The 19,685-nt window shown below is 42.4% G+C and overlaps 2 protein-coding genes across 2 annotated transcripts in view; one reads left to right on the top strand and one right to left on the bottom strand.

The window, feature by feature from the left end:
• The window catches only part of CAV3 (caveolin 3), a 22,469-nt gene extending 9,928 nt beyond the window's left edge, over nt 1-12,541 (top strand). Inside the window, exon 2 of the mRNA XM_069084043.1 lies at nt 11,725-12,541. Coding sequence (XP_068940144.1) covers nt 11,725-12,066 — 342 coding nt within the window. The 3' untranslated portion in view covers nt 12,067-12,541. The remainder of the gene's footprint in view (nt 1-11,724) is intronic.
• A 1,788-nt stretch (nt 12,542-14,329) lies between these two features.
• Nucleotides 14,330-19,685, bottom strand: part of OXTR (oxytocin receptor) — a 36,965-nt gene continuing 31,609 nt past the window's right edge. The window contains exon 3 of the mRNA XM_069084041.1: nt 14,330-18,695. Coding sequence (XP_068940142.1) covers nt 18,448-18,695 — 248 coding nt within the window. The 3' untranslated portion in view covers nt 14,330-18,447. The remainder of the gene's footprint in view (nt 18,696-19,685) is intronic.

Here is a 19,685-nt window from a genome sequence, read left to right as displayed (position 1 = left end):
GATGGATGGATGGATGGATGGATGGATGGATGGATGGATGGATGGATGGATGGATGGATGGATGGATGGATGGATGGATGGATAGAAGACAAAAACCAGTCCCTGCCCTCCCAGAGGCTTATTCATCAATCAAATTTCTAACGTTCATCCTACCCTGTTGATGTTCAGCCTATGCACAGTCTCACACAGAGGGAAGGGTCCACTACCTTAAAACTGTCTGGGAAAAAAAGGCTTCTCAGCTCACAATATGAGATGCTCTAAGATAAGAAAGAACCTGGTGATTTGTATTTAAACAAGTGGTATTTCCCAAGCATAACTGAGCCATGATAAATGATAATGACTTAATGCATTCCCATTTAAAAGCATCAAATTGAACTCTCTCAAATGTAGCCCATTAGTGGTTCAAGGGCTAGGAAAAGTCCGAGATACCCACAAATATCACTCACACACACACACACACACACACACACTCACACACACACACACACACACACACACATACACACACACACGTGCCAGAGGGACAGAGAAGTCACCACACTTCACTTCCTTTGGGTGAAGCATGACCCTCTGCCTCAGGTCCCCTTTGACAATGTAGACTTTTCCTCCCTGCAGGGCAAACCCATTAAGCTAACTCATATTCAGAGGTTTTCATGTCTAATTGGAGCTGCTTTCCTGATGCTGAGAAGACCTTGGAAGGGAAGTGACTGGTGCAGTAGAAAGAGCATTGCATCTGATGTCAGAGACCTGAGTCCCATTCCCAACTTGGCCAATTAGGGACAGTGAGCAGGTTTACTTTGTTGCACTGGGTCTTGATGAGGAGCTGTCTGAAGTCCCTCCCAGCTCTAAACCTAAGACTATGAGAAACATAAGACAACTAATGGCCTAGGAAATAGAGTTCATGGAAATGGTAGAGGGAAGAGAGAGAATAAGCATTTATATAGCACCTAATATGCACTATGTGTACGATATACAGTACCTACTGTGTACATAGTGGGTTCCTTTACATGTATTACCTAGGTGCTTATACATATATTATCTCATTTGATTCTCACAACAACCCTGTGAGGTAAGTGCTATTTTTTACATATGAGGAAACCGAGGCAAACAAAGGTTAAGTGACTTGCCCAGGGTCACACAGCTAGTAAAGTATCTGAGGGAGGATTCGAACTCAGGGTGTCTCCAGGCTCTTCTCTGATGTTCCACCAGCTGCCTCTAGAATGACAAGGCATCTGAGGACTGCAGTTTGAATCTTAACTCTGCTATTTGCTAATTGATTTTAGGAAATCACTTAAACTTCTCCAGGCCTCGCTTCCAAAAAAAGTGAGGGACTTCGACTGAATGACCTTTCCAACTCTGTATCATAAACCTAGGCTTCTCTGTATCTGAGTTTCAGTGAGTCAGTTAATTAGCAATGATTAATCACTTCCTATGTGCTAAGTGGGAATGCAGCCTGGAGAAGAAGGATATAGGCTAGGGAGCCTTCCTCAAACAAAGGTTCTGGGAGGAGCCATGCAATCAGAGGAAGAGGCCTACAGGGGCAGAGGCTGCTCCAAAGGTACAAATTCCAGGGCTGGAGCAAGGTGTCAGGGTGAAGAGCTGAGGCATGATGGAGGAGGCCCAGAACACAGCCCAGAGAGGAATCCCAGCTTTTTGCTGTGTGAGCTGTGTGGCTTCCAGAGTGTCACTCACCCCTTCTGGGCTTGGTAAAGCCTATCCATAAAATGTTAGGGTTGAACTAGACCAGGGCTGGGGAACCTGTGATCTTGAGGCCACATGCGGCCATCTGGGTCCTCAAGTGCAGGCCTCTGATTGATTCCAAACTTCACATATCAAATCCCCTTCATAAAAGAATTTGTCCTATAAAACTTGGACTCAGTCAAAAGGCTGCACCCAAGGACCTAGAAGGCCACATGTGACCTCGAGGCTGCAGGTTCCCCACCTCTGGACTAGATCCTCTCCCAGGTGCCTTCTAACTACGATCCTGTTATCTCTAAGGGCCCTTTAATTCTATACTTTGGCTCTACAAAGTGATGAAGGTTAGGGAGGAAGAAGCCAAAGACACAGGAGGTCCGATCTGGGAGAGACCTTGGAGGGATCCGTCCAACCTCCTCTCTGCATGTCCAAGACAGAACTGGAACTTACCATACATCTAACACACTCTGTGTTGCACCATCTCACTCCTCCTATGTACATCTTCCTGCCTTCTCTGATGGATTCCCAGGCCCTAGCTATTGAATTACCATTCTGGGTCCTGTCTCCTTTCTCCACCCACTCTTTAAGGGGTACAGACATGTGGAACGCCCCTTTCAACAATGAGAGTTTAAAAGTTTTCTGTCTGAGGACCTCTTCTTGGGCCAAAGGCTCACTGTGTTATCCTGGGGTATTCATCTAGATCCCTGGTTCCTTCTGTCTAAAGTAAGCAGACCAAAACCACCCACCAAGTAAGATCCAAAAAGTGCCAACTAAAAAGAAATCAATTCAAACTCGATATAGAGAAAATCTTCCCAGCAATTGGAATTTTATACAAGTGGAATGAGTGGATTCATGGAATCCCAGATTTGTAAGGGACCTCAGAAGGCCATCTAGTCCCAACTACCCCTCTCTTTACAGGTAGGGAAACTGAGGCACGAGGTCATTCACATACCTTAGAAGTGTTCGAGCAAAGGTTCGATGTGCTTGTAGAGGTTTTTCTTTTTCAGGTATGGGTTTGAGTTCTTGGCCACTAAGGCCCCTTCCAACCCTGAACATCTGTGGTTCCATGACAATGCTTTTAGTAGAATGTAAGTTTTCTGCTGGTAGGGAGTCATCTCACCTCTGTATTTATCGTCCTTGTGCTAGACACGTAGTAGGCATTTAGTAAATGTTTGTTGATTGATTGAGTGATTTTAGGAAACTGGAGCTAAGGAGACAGAGCCAGAAAAGAGCATTGATTTAAATACAAGAATGCCTGGATTCCAATCCCAGCTTTGCTCCATGCTGCTTGTGTGACCTTGGATAGATCACTCCTCTCTCCAGGCCTCAGTTTCTCCCTCTTTAGAATAAGGGGTTTGTTAACCCAGATAAATGATGTCTCTGGTTCCTTCTAATTCTATATCCATGATACTCTGAGTCCAGACACAGGGTAAGTGTCCACAACTTAGAAATCCAGACAAAAGGAATCCCTCACAAGGAGGGTCCAGAATAAGGGTTCTGGCCAAGCTAGTGGTCTAATTTACTTGCCCAGTATTGGTTTGTCATCTGCAAACTATTCCTATGTGTAATATAATCCTCCCATAATCCTCTGCACCTGCCAACTGTGGGGCCAGACACCCACACACTGGTATTCAACCCAAGCTTACCCTCCACATAGCCCTCCTCAATCTGGGTCTTCACTCATACACAGTCAAAACTTGGCTATCCCTTGTCCCTTCGAGGCTCCTATTCAGTGAATGCCTCTAAACAACTAATCCCTATTCAAGAATTCCCAGCTAAAAATGGTTGCATTTTAGAGCCAGGAAGGACCTGGAGACTCCCACATTCACTGACTTGATTTTAATAATAAGGAAATTAAGACCCAGAAAGGTGGAGTGATCATCCCAAGGTCACTAAACAGATCAGTGGAAGAGTCAGGCCTGGAAGCACCTGACTTAATGAAGTAACATTTGTAGTGTCAAAAAAAATGGCCTCAGAGTCCATTCAAATCTTGACTCTGGTGCTTACAAGCTGTGCAGACTTGGGTTAATGTAAATTTTGTTCATCCAACAAATAGGAGTCATGTTAATGCTATCTACTTCACAAAGGTGCTGAGAAGAATGAATGAGATCAGATAGGCAGTCAATCAATAAGCATTTATTCAGCGCCTGCTCTGTCCTAGACACTGTGCTAACTGCTGGGAATAAAGAGAAAGGAAAAAGATAGTCCCTGACCTCAGGGGGCTCACAGTCTGATGGACAAAGTGCTCTGTAAATTCCAAGTGTCATACCTGAGCTTCTATCACTAGACCACTGAACATGTGTGATGCCATCATGGGGAACTCCTTCCACAGATACAGGTGGCACCCTATCCTTGACTAAAATAAGTCAATGCCCAGGGGTTTCCGAAGGCCAAACCAGTAGATATAAGACATTGAATTTAATCTAAAAACAGTTCTTTGTAATTCTAAGCACAACCCTCTATCTGCTACCCACCCACTCACCCATACACACACACACACACACACACACACACACACACCCCTGCCTCTATGCCCTAGTATTAGCTAATTTTTCAGCTCTCCTGTCATTTCATTGGTGTAGGGAACTCTACATGAGGAATGCCCTCTACCAAAGCCAATTGGTAACTGCTTTGCAGCTTGTAGACTCAGAACGTTGCCTAAGAGCATGAAGAGGGTAAGTGATTTGTCCAGGAGCACATAGGCAATATTTGTAAGAGGAAGGACTTGAACCCAGGACTTGAGCTTCCTTACTCTGAGGTGAGGTCTTGATGTATTATACTATGCTGAGTCTCTCGTCATCATCATCATTATCATCACACTATATATAACTAATAACGTATGATGTTATTAATAATTAACGAATCATAATAGAAGAAGGAGCAGATAAGTGGCACAGAGCACAGAATAGCAGGACTGGTCAGGAAAACTCATCTTCCTGAGTTCAAATCCAGCCTCAGACACTTACTGGCTGTGTGACCCTGGGCAAGTCACTTAACCCTGTTTGCCTCCATTTCCTCATCTGTAAAATGAGCTGGAGAAGGAAATTACAAACCCCTCCAGTATCTTTGTCAAGAAAACCCCAAAAAAGGGTCATAAAGAATCAGACATGACTGAAAACTACTGAACAATGACAACAATAGTATGTGTCCATTTCTACTGGGGTTCTCAAGTACTTCAGCTGAACTGGGTGAGTCTTTGGGAACGTCAGGCAGAATTCCACAGCAGCAGAGCTTTCATTAACTCACTTAAGGACACTGCAGAAACTAGCAGGGCCACATAGAGCCTGCCCTGCCTGCAAATGCTCCAGGCCCTCTACACCATCTACCCTGTCTCACTGCAACTCCAGCTGGCTCCACTAATCAAACTACCACCTTCCTGCTCCAAAAATAAACGTAGGGGAGGCTGCCTGACTTAGGCAGATTCATTTCCCTCCCCCTCACTCTCCTTCCCTTTCACACACAGAGGGAGTATTCTGCCTTAGAAAGGGGAAGAGCAAAGGGAAGATTACCAGGCCCCCACCAAAAGAAGTCATTTCCCCTGCAATTCTAGTAACTAATTAAGGAATGAAGCCACTGTATTGTTTGGGGAAATTGGCATGTATCACAGAACTGCCTGACTCCAGCTACATATATGCCACCTCCTCCTTCCCAGGGACAGGCTTAGTGAACTGTGACCAAAGCAGGCCCTTCTCTCAGATCCAAGCTGGAGGACACAGCTGCAGGACTGTATGCTGGCTTCCTCTGATTTACAGGGAAGGAGGTGCTTGGAAGACAAGGAAGTGTAGGGAGACTGAGCCAGTCCCCCTTGGTGAAAAGCATTGCTGGGAACTGTATAATTGAAACATCAGGACCAGTGATTTCTAAGAAAATGAATGATTAAATGGTGTACCCTCAAACCCCCTAGACTCTATGTGTTCCCATAAGAAGGAAGCGAGAGAAAATTCCCTTCCATGATCTTTTCATCTCAGGCAGCCAACCCCCACCCCCACTGCCGCTCACAATTTTAATATTGGGGAAATCATCCAATTTGTGAATTCATCTGCCAATGGTGGTTACAGTATAACTGTCAATTAGCAAACCCTCTAGGAACAAAGCTCCTTTTGACAAAGTCAACCTATGCATGGAAGGCATTTGGGCACATCCCAGGATGCCCAGTTCAAACAAGGCTGTGTCTAGTAGCTTTTGCAGTGGGGCACCACTCCCCCCTCCTCCTCCAGTCAGTGGCACAAAACAGGCCTTGAAATGAATTTCTGAAGCCATGGAGGTAAGGGGTTAGGGGCTAGGAGGCATGGAGGTAGCAGCATGCAGAAAAAATCTCCAAGTTGGGCGATGTCTTGATTGTGTTACTGGGGCAGCAATGGATCCATCCTTGCCAATAGCTTCTAAATCTTTAAGTGTGCTTAAGTCAGACTGGGTAATGGGACCCTGACCAAAATGAGAAATTAGATTTAATCTTCATTAACAGACACATTCACGTACATGGGAGGAAAGGTAACAATCCAAACTGTCAAGGGAATAGGAGGACTCCAAAGGAAGACAGAGTCAAAAACATTACAACTCTTCATTCTGGAAACAGAGTCCAAGACTAGATGGATTCAAAATGTACAAAATCACAAAGGTTGCATGCAGGAGAATTCAGGTTTGTTCACTGAATCCCAGACTGCTGAACTAGGTAGGAAAGGTCCCATAGAAATAGAAGGAGATGCTTTAAAAAAATAAGTTCTTCTTAACTCAACAGCTAGGGAAGCTATGATCATCATTCTTTTAAGGAGTAATACTAGTTAAAAATATAAAGAAATTCAGATATAGTTTTAAAAATTTGTGGTCAATGGATGCCTTGAGCTCCTGTTACATTTAGAGCCTGTATCCCTGATTTGGCAACTAATTATCTATTACCTTATATTTTTGTTTCACTTTTTTATAGTTTGTCCTTTGAAATCAAGGACCATCTCTTTGCATCCACCCACAGTTAGGTCTTGCATATAAGGAGGCACTCAAGGAAAATTTGTTGAACTAATTAATAGCATTTTATTAAAGAGAGAGGGAGATCTTGCTGAGGTTGATAGTGCAGATGGCAACCTCTTCCACCAGGCATTCTTTGTCACAGCCCTGGGGCAGAGAGAGAATGTAGACCTGAGCTAGGTAGCCTTCTTGAGTCCCTCTTGAAGTCAAGGACTGTGACTTCTCACACGACCCACCTCCCACAGTGCCGCAGAACCACAAGAATTTCTGACAATGACCTCAGAGATGCATGTGGCGTGTAGACCAAAGAGTTCTTGGCACCACCTGTTTGCCTGAGAATGCACTGACCAGTGCTCTCCTCCCTTACAGAGAGACATGAATGGCTTGGAATTCTCTAGGAGGAGGTATCAGAATACACTCAGAAGAGTTCATGAAGGGAAATCCTACTCCAGTCCCAAAGTGGCCTCTTGGTGCCAGGCCAAACAGGAACTTTACAGACTAAGGATGTTTGTGCACTACTGTTCTCTGCCATAAGGTTCCCAGTGGTGAGAAATACTGCCCCTACCAAAGCTTGCAGCACACGCCAACTAGCAGGTCTTGGCTGAGAGAGGGGCTCTATTCACCTGTAACTTCAAACTCACTAGGTGACAAGAACTCATAGCAAGGCCAATCCACCTGGATTGGATTCTAGGATGAAGATACTGACACTTGGGCAGTTGCTTTCCCCAACCTGGTTACCATATAAAGTCAAAATGTGATCATTCCACAAACACCCATTAAGAAGTACACTATGTATTAGGCACTGGTTATGCAAAGACCAAAAAAAAACACCAGTTCCTTCCCTGAAGGAGCTTACATTTCACTGGAGGAGAAAATGAATTCACATTTACAGATGAGCACGATACAAGGCAGGGAATGATGGGCAGAGGGTGGGGAAGAGGAGAGATCCAGACAAAGTACCTTAAGAATATTTGGGAAGGATAAGAATACCTTCACCTGGTGTGATCACAGAGCAGGTTCAGAGAAGGCTTCATGAGGGAGTGAAATACCAGCCAGAATGGAGATGCCGTGTAAATGTGTGAAGACAGAATCATGGTGATCGTAGACCTAGATCTGAATCAAACACCTCATTTTATAAATGGGGAAACTGAGACTTAGAAAAATAAAGTGACTTGCCCAAGGTCATGCAGCTAATAAGCAGCAGAGTCAGGATATAAACCTAGGTCTTATTACCCTAAACCTGTTGTTCTTTGCATTAAATCATGGTGCCTCTCAGGTATGGCCTACTGAGTGTAGGGGGCAGCAAGTGGTATAGTTGGGCAGGAAAGTGGAATTCATGAAGTAGAGCAATGTGAAAGAAATCTGGAAAAGTTCCATCCAACCCAGTGACAGAAGGACTTGAATGCCAGTCTGAGGGATATGTATTTTACTCTAGAGGAAATAGGGAGTCATTGAAGGTTTTAGAGCAGGGGAATGATATGCTCAGACCTGTGTCTTGGGAAAAATTCTTGCCATAGCTGCCAATAAAGGAAGAATTGGAAAGAAGAGAGATCAGAGACAGAAAGACAAATTAGAAGTCTATGGGAATAGTCCAAATAAGAAGTGATGAATTAAATTGGTGGCCATATGAACAGAAAGGAGAAAAATATGAGAGATGTTATGGAGATGGCCTTAACAGGACCAGAAAAAGTGAGTTCAAATTCACTTTCCCACATTTACTAGCTGTGTGAACCTGGTAAAACTTTTAACCTTTCTCAGACTCATTTTCCTCATCTGTAAAATGAAGATAACAATAGCACCTACCTTGCAGATTGTTGTGAGCATCAAGGGAGAGAGGTAATGTATGTAAAGTGCTTTGCAAACATGAAAGCTAAATGTTATTATTATTATATTATATATAGTTATTATAAATGCTGTTATTTTTATTAGCTATTTTCCCAAGGTATTTCCAGTTCTAGAAAACTCCATTTACAAACCAGCTGTGACAAAGGGGGTCAACCTCTTGTCACCAAAATAATATTCCCCCAGCCTCTGACCCCATTTTCTAGCTACACGGAGCACTTTTACCATTTCTTATTTTTAAGCATTTTATTTTATTGCTTTTTGGAGGGGGGAAAGTAGAGCAATTGGGGTTAAGTGACTTGCCCAAGGTCACACGGCTAGTTTTGTGTTAAGTGTCTGAGGCCAGATTTGAACTCAGGTCCTCCTGACTCCAGGGCCAGTGCTCTATTCACTGTGCCACCTAGCTGCCCCTTTACCATTTCTTCTAATGCAGGATAGATAGATGGATAGATAGATAGATAGATAGATAGATAGATAGATAGATAGATAGATAGATAGATATAGATAGATAGAAGGTGTGTGTTTGTGTGGGTGTGTAGCAGCTCTCCTGCACTCTATAGAAGGAAGGAGCAAAAGGGGTGCACTGTCACCTGACAACCAGTGGATCCTCAGGCTGGAGCCACAAAGGACCAAGGATCACCATGCCAACCCAAACGTGCTTTTTCTCACCTGACCTACATATAATTGATATCATTAAACCAGAACAGGAACTTAGCCCCCGATGGTGCTTTTGGTTTGTCTTTTTCTACCTCAGTACAAAAATCACTCAAACTCAGGCCTCTCCAAAAAGGTACATGTCTGGATAGAGACAATTTCCTGGGTTGCCAGATGGAGATTGGGACCTGAGAGAAGCAGGTAGGAGGAAAGACATTTTCTTGTATCACTTCTGTGTGGGTCATCTGATTCCCTGAGTTATCAGTGTTTTCTCCATCTAGAAACCACTTTATGTTATTTTGTATACACTTGGAGTTTAGTTATCTGCTTTCAAGTATTCCCCCCAAGAAAATATAAGCTCCTTGAGGGCAGAAACAGTTTCACTTTTGTTTCCATCTCCAGCACCTTGTGATAGAGTTAGTAAATGTTTATTGAACTGAGTTGAATTGAGTATCCTACCAGTGGCTATGTATACCAATAATTATTAATAATAATAGCAAGTATTTATATAGAGATTTAAAGTTAGCAAAGCACTTTACAAATGTTATCTCCTTTGAACTTCATAATCCTGTGAGGTAGATGCTATTATTCTCCCCATTTTACAGATGAAGAAACAAAGACTGAGTAAGGTTAAATGACTTATCCAGAACCAAATAGTTACTAACTGCCTGAGGTATGAATTTTTAGAAAGACAGAGACAGAGAGAAAAACAGAGACAGACATGAAAAGACAGAGAAAGAGAGAGACAGAAAAGAGAGACAGAGAGAGAGAGAAAAAGAGAGAGAGAGAGAGAGAGAGAGAGAAGATAGAGACAGAGAAAAGAGAGACAGAGAGAAAAACAGAGAGAGAGAGAGATCAATCTGTAGTTAATAGAGCTGAGTGGCTGTGTCCTTCCCTTGAAATTACCTCATTAGTTTAATATTTTAATCACTGTAAAGTGTAGAAGCACTGGGAAACATCCCGCGCTAAATTGTCAGCAGCTACTTACTCTCTGGTATGACTAAATGCTCCATGAATAGGTTCTCAGCAGATAAAGGAGCCACATTGGGCATCTTAGATAGGAGTAGGAGAAGAAGGAAAATGAGAAGAGAACAAGAGAAGTCAGACCTGAAGAACCCCAGGTACTACTTCACTATGTTGTCTCTCCAGAAACCTTGTTTCTTTTCACAAAGATCTGCTCATCCAAACACAGATCTGTCTGCAAAGATCCCCAGGAGGAAGTCCATGTCTTTGAGGACTGCTAGCTTGAGATCCTTGATCAATAATCTGTAAATGTGTTCACTGGAGAAAATACACCCCAAACTCAGTAAATTTTTGACTGCACATAATATCAGAGAGTTTTGATCCTGTGGAATACTAATAAGTTTGCTTTCCTTGAGCACATGGGAAATGGGAGAGGAAGACAGGTAGAAAAACCAGGCTGAAAGTAAAAACACTCAGAGCAGAGAATCATTTAGTTTAAAAATGTTACTCTCTCTTGTTGTTACATCATCTTCATTTCTGGATGTATTCCTGCACACCTCTCCTATATGATGAAGCCATCCCTTCCTTGTAACTAAGAATAAAAAAGAAAGACAAGAAATACAGTCCTAATAAAGTATCCAGCACATTCAAGAAGTCTGACAGTACATAGGATGTTACACACCTATAACACCCCTTCCCACCCCGTGCATGGAATAGAGAGGGATAATTTTTCTCATCTTTTCTCCAAGGTAGAATCTAGGGCTTGCTAGAATTATTGAATTTTAAAGCTGAATTCTAGTCCCCATCATAATCATGAGTGTGGTAGAGTCAGCTCATATGGGCTCCAGCAGATAGTTAAATTTTCATCATGAGTATTTACAGCTTGAAAATCAGTGAACAATTCAAATCAAGGCTTGATTTATCGTTCTGCTGATTGTCTAGATTTAAGAAAGTTATGGAGAAAATGTTAATATTGCAGATTAAACTTAAAAAATGTGCCATGCATATTTGTTCTGCCCTTCCTTCCCCCCAGAAATCTGGTTGTTAAACATTTACCAGCACATCCCAGTATATTACTTTATGTACATCAGTTCTCTGATAAATCAAATTAAAATGTCATACTAAGTGATTGCTAAAGTCTCTTCTATTATTTTTTAATCTCTAGTTGTCCTGTAAATTTTGTTGCATTTTTAAAAATAAATTTGATATACTTTTTTACATCTCCTACATTTTCCAGTGTTTCCTCTTCTCTTAGAGTCATCCCCTATAACAAAAAATAAAAAAGAGGGGGAAAAATTCAGTGAGACGACTAGATCTCAAAACTCTGGCATTATGTGCAGTGCTTCATGCATACCCATGATAGTCTTCCACCTACAAAGGAGAAGAGGAGATGCTTTCTCCCATTTCTTCCATGGAACCAAGCTTGATGCTTATAATTTCACAGTATTCGGTTACCACCATTTTGCTTTCCTTTTCTCCTTTTATGTTGCTATCCTAGTTCCCTTTATGCCACTTGGCATCAGGTTGCCATTGAGCATGGCTGTTTCCCTGGTCCCAAACCTTGCATTTTGACAAATACTCTTTTCTTCCCTCTGGACTGGGTCTCAGGTGGACTTTGAAGATGTGATCGCAGAGCCTGAAGGCACCTACAGCTTTGATGGCGTCTGGAAGGTCAGCTACACTACCTTTACAGTCAGCAAGTATTGGTGCTACCGCCTGATCTCCACCCTGCTGGGCGTCCCACTGGCCCTCGTCTGGGGCTTCATCTTTGCCTGCATCTCCTTCTGCCACATCTGGGCAGTGGTGCCCTGCATCAAGAGCTGCCTGATTGAGATGCAATGCATCAGCCGTATCTATTCCCTCTGTGTCCACACCTTCTGCCATCCCATCTTTGCTGCCCTTGGCCAAGTCTTCAGCAGCATCAAAATTGCCTTGAGAAAGGAGGCCTAGCTGAACTTGGGGGAAGAGGGGAAAGATGAAAGCTGTGAGTCTGTCAGGGTGATGGTGGGAGGGAGGCAAGAGGGGAAGAGGAGATTTTAAAGTCACATCTAGTTCCACAACAACACTCCATGGGGATTTCTACGTATTTTATTTTTTTAGAGACTTGTTGCTCTTTCTGAGACAAGAATGTGTAGGGAAAGGGAAAATGACATAATGACATTTGAGCACACTGGTCTTCATTCTGTCCCTGTTCCCCACCGTGGGATCCACAGCCAAGATGATGGCCATTTGCTCAGAGGGCAGCTACTGTATGAGTCTGGGCACTCATTTGTACTGTAATCTTAAGTCTTCACTGTAATGGCATGAAACCAGCCTCTTCCCACTTGGGGTCATTGTTTCCTGAAACCCTGCAAACCCTTGCATTTTAGTGACAACATGCAATTATGACTGGCACATTGGAATCCAATAAAGGGTTTTGGCTGCAGGGTGGTAGTTCATTTTGTTTCTGTCCAAAAGATTGAAACGAAGTGTCCTCCTAAAATGTTTGTTTTTTTTTTTCTCCAAGGATATTCTGTATTCCTGAGAATACTCTTAGAGGAACTCAGGATGCTTAGCCTAAAGAAAAGATTCCATGAAGATATAAAGCTATCTTCCAATATCTGAAAGTCTGTAATGCCAGGGAAAAAAGCATTCAGTTTGTACTATTTGGCCCCATAAGCCTCATAATTAGTAATGGGTGTAAGTTACAAAAACACAACTTTAAGCTTAAGGTAAGGAAAAACTTCCAAGTGCTCAGAGCTACCCAAAATGGTAGTAGATTGCCTTGGGAGTGAGGTTCTCCTTATTGGGGTCTTTAAATAAAGCTTGAATGCCCAACTAAGTCCTTTCCAACTCTGAAAATCTCTAAATAATGTCTTATAGTGCTTTGGGATCACCTCTAAAGGGTATTTAACCATCCAAGCAATCAGAGAAAGAGTTGACTGAATCTCATCTGAGACCCCTCCAGCAGATCAGAGTACACTTCTTTCCTTGAAACTATGTGCTGTGGCTTCTTGTTTCCTAGTAGTCACTTACTCCAGCAATGTGACATGCAAGTTCCTTGGATGACTTTCCCCTTCTTTGTTTCACTCCCTTGTTCGTCTTGTCCATCTTGAATGAATACAGAGTGAGTGAGGGAAGGAATATTCATAGAGCCATGGAATGACAGAATCTCATGTTGGAAAGGACCAACTCATGGGACCATCCAGGCCAACTTATAAAGGAAAAGGAATCCCCTTTATGAGTAAGTGGCCACCCAGTCTTTGCTTGAATGCCTCTAGAGAAAAGGAAGGGTTTCTCTGGCATTGAACCTAACCTTGTTTCTTGGTGATCTCCACCCACTTCTTTGAGTTCTGGTCTTTTGGGGTCTGACAGAACAAGCCTAACCCTTCTTCCATGTCATAACCTTTCAAGTACTTAGTAATAATAGGATATAAGATTTAGAGCTGGAATGAACCTTAGAATTGTTATAGAATCATAGATCTAGAGAGACCCCAGAGACCATCTAGCACAACCATGCTATTTCAAACCCAAAGAAATGGAGATGAAGAGAAGTTAAGTGACCATCTCTAGTCATACAGGCAGCAAGTGACAGAAGTGGGTTTTGAACCCAGATCCATGACTCCAAATCTAGCATTCTCTCCACTGAATCAGATTGCCTCCATTGTTCCCTCTGAGCTTTCTCTTCTCCAGGCTAAACATCTTCAGTTACTTCACCCATTCTCTTATGGCATGAGTTTGAGGTCCTTTACCATTCTGGCTAACTTCTCCTAGATGAGCTTGAGTTTATCACTGTCTTTTCCCAAATGTGTTGCCAACACTAAACACAAAAGTCTAGAGTGGTTTTCTCAGAACAGAATACCAGGAGTCCTCTCACATCCTTGTTCCTGAAAGCTGTGCCACTCTTAATAAAGCCCAAAATGCCACTGGCCTTTTCAGGTAGGTTGGATATGGCTGATTCAATAGGCTTTCATGCGACACCAATAGCAAGAAGGTCCTGAGTTTAAGCGTCCTTAGATTAGATCTCTCTATGACCCAGTCCAATACTATGTGGCTGGTCCTATTCACAGACTCTTCCCTTTCAGGATAAAGAAATGGGAAGAAGTGTCAAGCATGGTTAAATTGAGAGAATACTGAAAGAGTATTCTTATATTTATCATGTAACCTTGCATAAATTCCTACTTCTCCCTGAGCCAAACATGTATGAAATGTATTTTTTCATTTCATCATGTATAATTAAGTAAGGAAGTTGAATTAGATGATCTGTGATGGCCCCTCCAGCTTTAAATTCTATGATGAGGGTATGTAGATGACTCACAATCTGGTAGCTTCTTACATTTATATTGATCATAAGTTGCCATTTTGAGAGCAACATGGTATAGTGGATAGAGTGACCGAGTTGGAGTCACGAAAACTTGAGTTTAATGCTGCCCCTGATGCTGACTAATTGTGGAACCCTAAGACACTCACAACCTCTGTGTGCATTGGGTCATTCATTTCAAAGACCCTATCTATGAAGCCATAGATCATGCTGGCACTGGGAATTCCAACACAAGGTGTTCTCCCACACACACAGAGAGAATCCCAGAGCCAGTCATGTTGATTTTTATCTTGCTACTGGCTTTGATGACTTAGGAAGAGAGAGTGAAACTGAGGACTTTGCTCAGTTCCACCTCATTTAAATCCAGTTCACACCCAAGTCAAGATATCCCCTTATGATGTCATTGATCCACTGAGAGTATGAAGGATCAACAAGTAGATCACAAATCAGGCTAAAAGTCAATTAATCTGAGTTCTAACTCACTGAGTTCTAGATCATAGGATTTGGAGACAGAAGGGACCTGAGTGATCACCTGTTTTATAGAGAAGAAAACAGACACAGAGAAGAAAAACTATGCAAGTATACACTGGTAGTAAATAGCAGTGGGAGGATTTGAACCCAGGTCACAGAATAACACATGGAGAAGGGACCTGAGAGGTCTTTCAGTCCAACAGAGGTTAACATATTCCAAATCATTACACCACACAGCAGTGAGACCTTAAACAAGTTAACTACCCTTTTCTCAACCTCACTTTTCTTATCTATAAAATGTTAGGGGAAAACCCCAATGTCCACAGAGGAGGTACTTGATTAATTTGTCAAGCCTTAAATAAACTTTTTAAATATTTTTAAAATAACTTTATTATTGTACAAGAAGAGACAGATTTCCAGAGCATGTGGATGTAAATAACTTTCAAGAGACTATAAAGGATGGTCACATCATCATAAGTTGCTTATACCAGCAAGAGTAGCATCAAACAATCATGCCAACGTTTTCTTAATGATACAACACTTTGTTGTGTTGAGACTGTTGTGTTTTATTAGTTCTTGTCATTAGTTCTGATGGGGAAATCTGAAGTTTGGAAGACCAATCCATTTTGTTCTGGTTGAATTTGATTACACATGTCAGGCTTTGTCAGGGACCTTGGAATGTTAAGCATCTATGTTCTAGGGCTCCATGTGTTGCATTTAATCCTTTCAAAAATAAGGAGGTGGAGCCAGATCTAAAGTGTCCCTTCCTATGTTCTGTGATGTCATACAATCTATGGGGATATATAGAGATATTGTGTGTCTACAGTGGAAGACACACTAAACAAAAGTCAGGACACCTGTTCTGGACTGTGTTGCTTTGAATTAAACCCTGCCTCCATGGGTCTCATTTTCCACCTCTTCAAAAAGAGGGGCTGAACCTAGATGTTCTCTAAGGCCCCTTCCACAAATAACATTCGATGATTCTGCACACCCAGGATCAGAATGTAATTGACAGCATGTGTAGTCCTGCAATATTAGATAGGGATGCCAGGACTATGTAGTAATCGGAGGACTTCTAAGGAATTCTGTGATCCTTACATGCTAGAGAAGAGAAATGGGAATGCAGCCAGCTCCCACCCAGGGACACTAAAGCCAAAACCAACTGGAGAACTGTGGCAGCAATTTAGAAAATTCAACACCCCCCACCAAAGCCACCACAAATAATCCCTCTTGCAGGGAGGGAATTAAAAAAGAGAAAGAGAGGGAACACGCATGAGAAAAGCCTTTATTAAGCATCTCATCTGTAAAGCAAATTACAAAAGAAGATTTATCAACATCATCAGGCAAATACCATCCTTTAGGAATATACAGGAATACCATGATGGGCATTTTGTAGGACAGAGGTAATGGCTTCTCACTTAGCATCAAGTAAGGTTTCATCACAACTCTGTGGAAATTCTAAGCACTTTCAAAAATCCAAACTGCCAAATAAGTCTTCATTTCCCATGTTTTTTTCCTGAAATTTCTAGCACAAATAGTTTTACCCCTAAATACATTACAATCTAGGCCCTAGCAGAAGCAGATGCTGAAGAAGGTTGAGGGCCTTCCTTCAACCCAGTCTTCCCTTCCTACCCCCAATCCAATGGACTACCCAAGGGTTCATTAGGAATAGATCAGAGGAGACTCCATCACCCCATTTCACCAGATGCTTAATGCTAATTCCTCACATGCCCATCCCCAGTGGAAATGAACTCCATTTCACTCTAACACAGACCTACTATCCCATTCTGAATAGTCATTGATTAGGAACTTGGCTATTCACATTCCTTGGATGAGCAGGATGTATCCAACATAATTCTTCTGACAAGACAGTAGCCTACTGGACTTTGTTACTCCATAAGGTCCACTGAGATTTACCATGCCATCTACCCTGCCACTGTGCATTCTGGACCCTTGGCCATGGCCACATGACCTGATATTACCCTCTAAGGACTCTTGACCCTTACCATCTCCTCTGCTACTGTACCCTAAGAACCCCTGGGCCTTCCATCTGCCCTGCTATATATGTCATTGCCCATTTTTAGAATATGGAATTCTTTAGTGCAGAGACTATCTCACTTGACTATTTATATTTTAGCACAGTTGTTTGGCACATTGCTTAATGCTTAGTAAATGCTTTTCCATTTCATTTTGGTGGAATTTTCCATTGTTCAGAGAATTAAAGTTGAGCCCCACAATTTTAAAATCTAGCTATATTTAACATTTCAGTTTTGGTAATAAGATTAATGATAAAATTCAAAACAGGAACTGCACATTCCCTCCAGGGATCTCTCCCTGAAGGAAGTTGAGACCCTTATGTGTCCTCTCCAGAAGCTGGAAACTAGAAAAAGAGAGAATTCTCCTTTCCCAAGCCTTCATCAACTCTACCCCCTCATACAGAAATGGAGTATAGGATTATCGTTATTTTCACCAATGGGGAGACTCTATGCAAATTTCTTGACAAATAAAAGCTTGGAATGTTAATGTCTTTCAGCAATTCATTTGCAGTCTTAGCTTCCCTGTAATTCATTTGTGTTTAATCAGCTCTACAAAACTGGTCATTTTTCACCAAGGTTCTAAGCCTGTTTGTCGGTTCCAGATTGTCCAATATGGTGGCCATTGCTACATTAGCCCAATAATGAATAACCTCTGGTTAATCAGTACCCCAGGGGCAACTGTTTGCCTCTCCAGAAAAGCAGCATCCAGTCAGGGGTTTTTTTTTCCCCAAACCTGCTAACATAGCTCTTAGAACCCTAGGTTTTCTGTCTCCCATCTTCCCTTCTCCTTCTACCCATATGCCCTACCAACAATGAAGTCCTCATTACAATGCTGGCAAGTAGTCCAACAATGAAAGACACCATTGCCCTACATCTGTCCTATATTTACCTCAAACAAGAATGTGCCATGCCTACATACGTTAACTTTTGGTAGATTTTCATTTTTCACAAGTTCTATGCTTTTCTTGGTACAGGGATCTCCTTGTAAGGATACTACACAATATATAGTCTTCGAGAGTTGCCCAGGACACTGAGAAATGAAGTGACTTGTCCAGGATCACACAGATAACATGTGTCAGAGGAAGGACTATATTCTGTCATGGCCCCTCTGAGGCTAGCTCTCTCTCCACTATCCCAGGCTGCCCTCCATCTCAACAGAGGAGAATAAGTGCAAGTCCACAGAAGCCATCCTCTGATCAGGAGTAAGGAGTAAGGTAGCCATGAGTACTTTATGGGGAAGGCAGGAGATCTTGCCAAAAGGCCCAGAGGATTGCATGGTGAATAGATAGGAAGTGGCACAGAATGCCCATAGGGGATGACCACTTTGACTATTGGATCCATCCTTCTGATGCCATATCCCCACAATGCATGGGTCAGAATTATATCTATATATAGAAGCTATGTTCATTTATACATATACATATATACATACATTCATGCATAGACAGCCATGATGGGTCAGAAATTTCCTGCCAACATAAAGTTAAGCCGAGTGACTTCAGAACCCTAGGCCTGGGTCCTGCTTCACTCTCCAGCTGGCTGGGTGAAGCTCTTCAGACTGGAGCTCTTACGGCTCAGGACAAAGGTGGAAGAGTTGCTTTTTTTGCTGGCACTGGTCTCACCCCCTGGGTTGGTCTTCAGATAACTTGCAGAACAGCAGAGGAAACGGTGCACCAGGTCATGAAAGAGGTGGCCTGTGAACAGCATGTAGATCCAGGGATTGCAACAGCTGTTAAGGCTTGCCAGGAGCATGGCAATGATGAACAGAGAGGCTGCAGGAAGGGTGAGAGTAAGATCAAAGCATTAAGAGGGCATCAAGTCAATGTGGCAGCTGGCTAGGCCAGCCTGAGGGAAGCAAAAGCTCACGGGTGCCCACCAGCTCTAGCACTCTCCCCTCTCCCTTTCTGTGCCCCTCAGGCTATTCTTGACACCTTCCTTTCCCACTCACCCAAGGCAATAATGAATAACCTCTGGTTAATCAGTACCCCAGGGGCAACTGTTTGCCTCTCCAGAAAAGCAGCATCCAGTCAGGGTTTTTTTTCCCCCAAACCTGCTAACATAGCTCTTAGAAGAGCTCACTCTAAGCCCACTCACCCCCCAGCAGCACCCAAGCAAGACTTTAACACTGCCCGTCTAATCATAACTAAGCATAAATTAAGTATAATTAAGCATAAACCTGACACTCTAACATTCAGGAATACTCCAGGCTCTTTATTGCATCTAAAATTTAAAGAAGGAAGGAAGGAAAGAAGGAAAGAAGGAAGGAAGGAATCACCACCTCAGTCAAACATTTAATTCTTTTTACAATCTTCCCTATCTTTCCAGGCATATTTTAATAAGGAAAAAAAGAAGAAAAAAAGTTGATCTACTTTTCCCCTTTTCTGGTTCCTAAAAAAAGCAACAACTGCCCATGCTAAAATACAATAGTTACCTTTGAGAAGAGTTATAGGACCATAGTAGGATTCAGAACTGAAAGTGAGCTTAGAGAGCCCCACACCCCTCATTTTAAAGATGAGGAAACTGAGACCAAGATGAGGCAAAGAATGTACACAAGGTCTCACAGATAACAAGAAGCACAACCAGGATTAAAACCCAGGTTCTGTGACTCTAAATCCAGCTTTCTTTCTACTGTACCAAAAGTCCTGTAATGTCTGAGCAGGAAGAGATGTTAGAGGCAAACTGTTCAACCAATCATTAAGAATTTATGAAGCACTTTCTATATTCTAATCCCGTATTCTTTCTACATTCCATTGTGCTAGGTG

The sequence above is a fragment of the Petaurus breviceps genome, unplaced genomic scaffold (genome assembly GCF_028583685.1).
Source record: "Petaurus breviceps papuanus isolate PSGF00001 unplaced genomic scaffold, PetGlider_PUasm1.0 174, whole genome shotgun sequence".
Lineage (NCBI taxonomy): Eukaryota > Metazoa > Chordata > Mammalia > Diprotodontia > Petauridae > Petaurus > Petaurus breviceps.
This window is presented reverse-complemented; position numbering and strand designations above follow the sequence as displayed.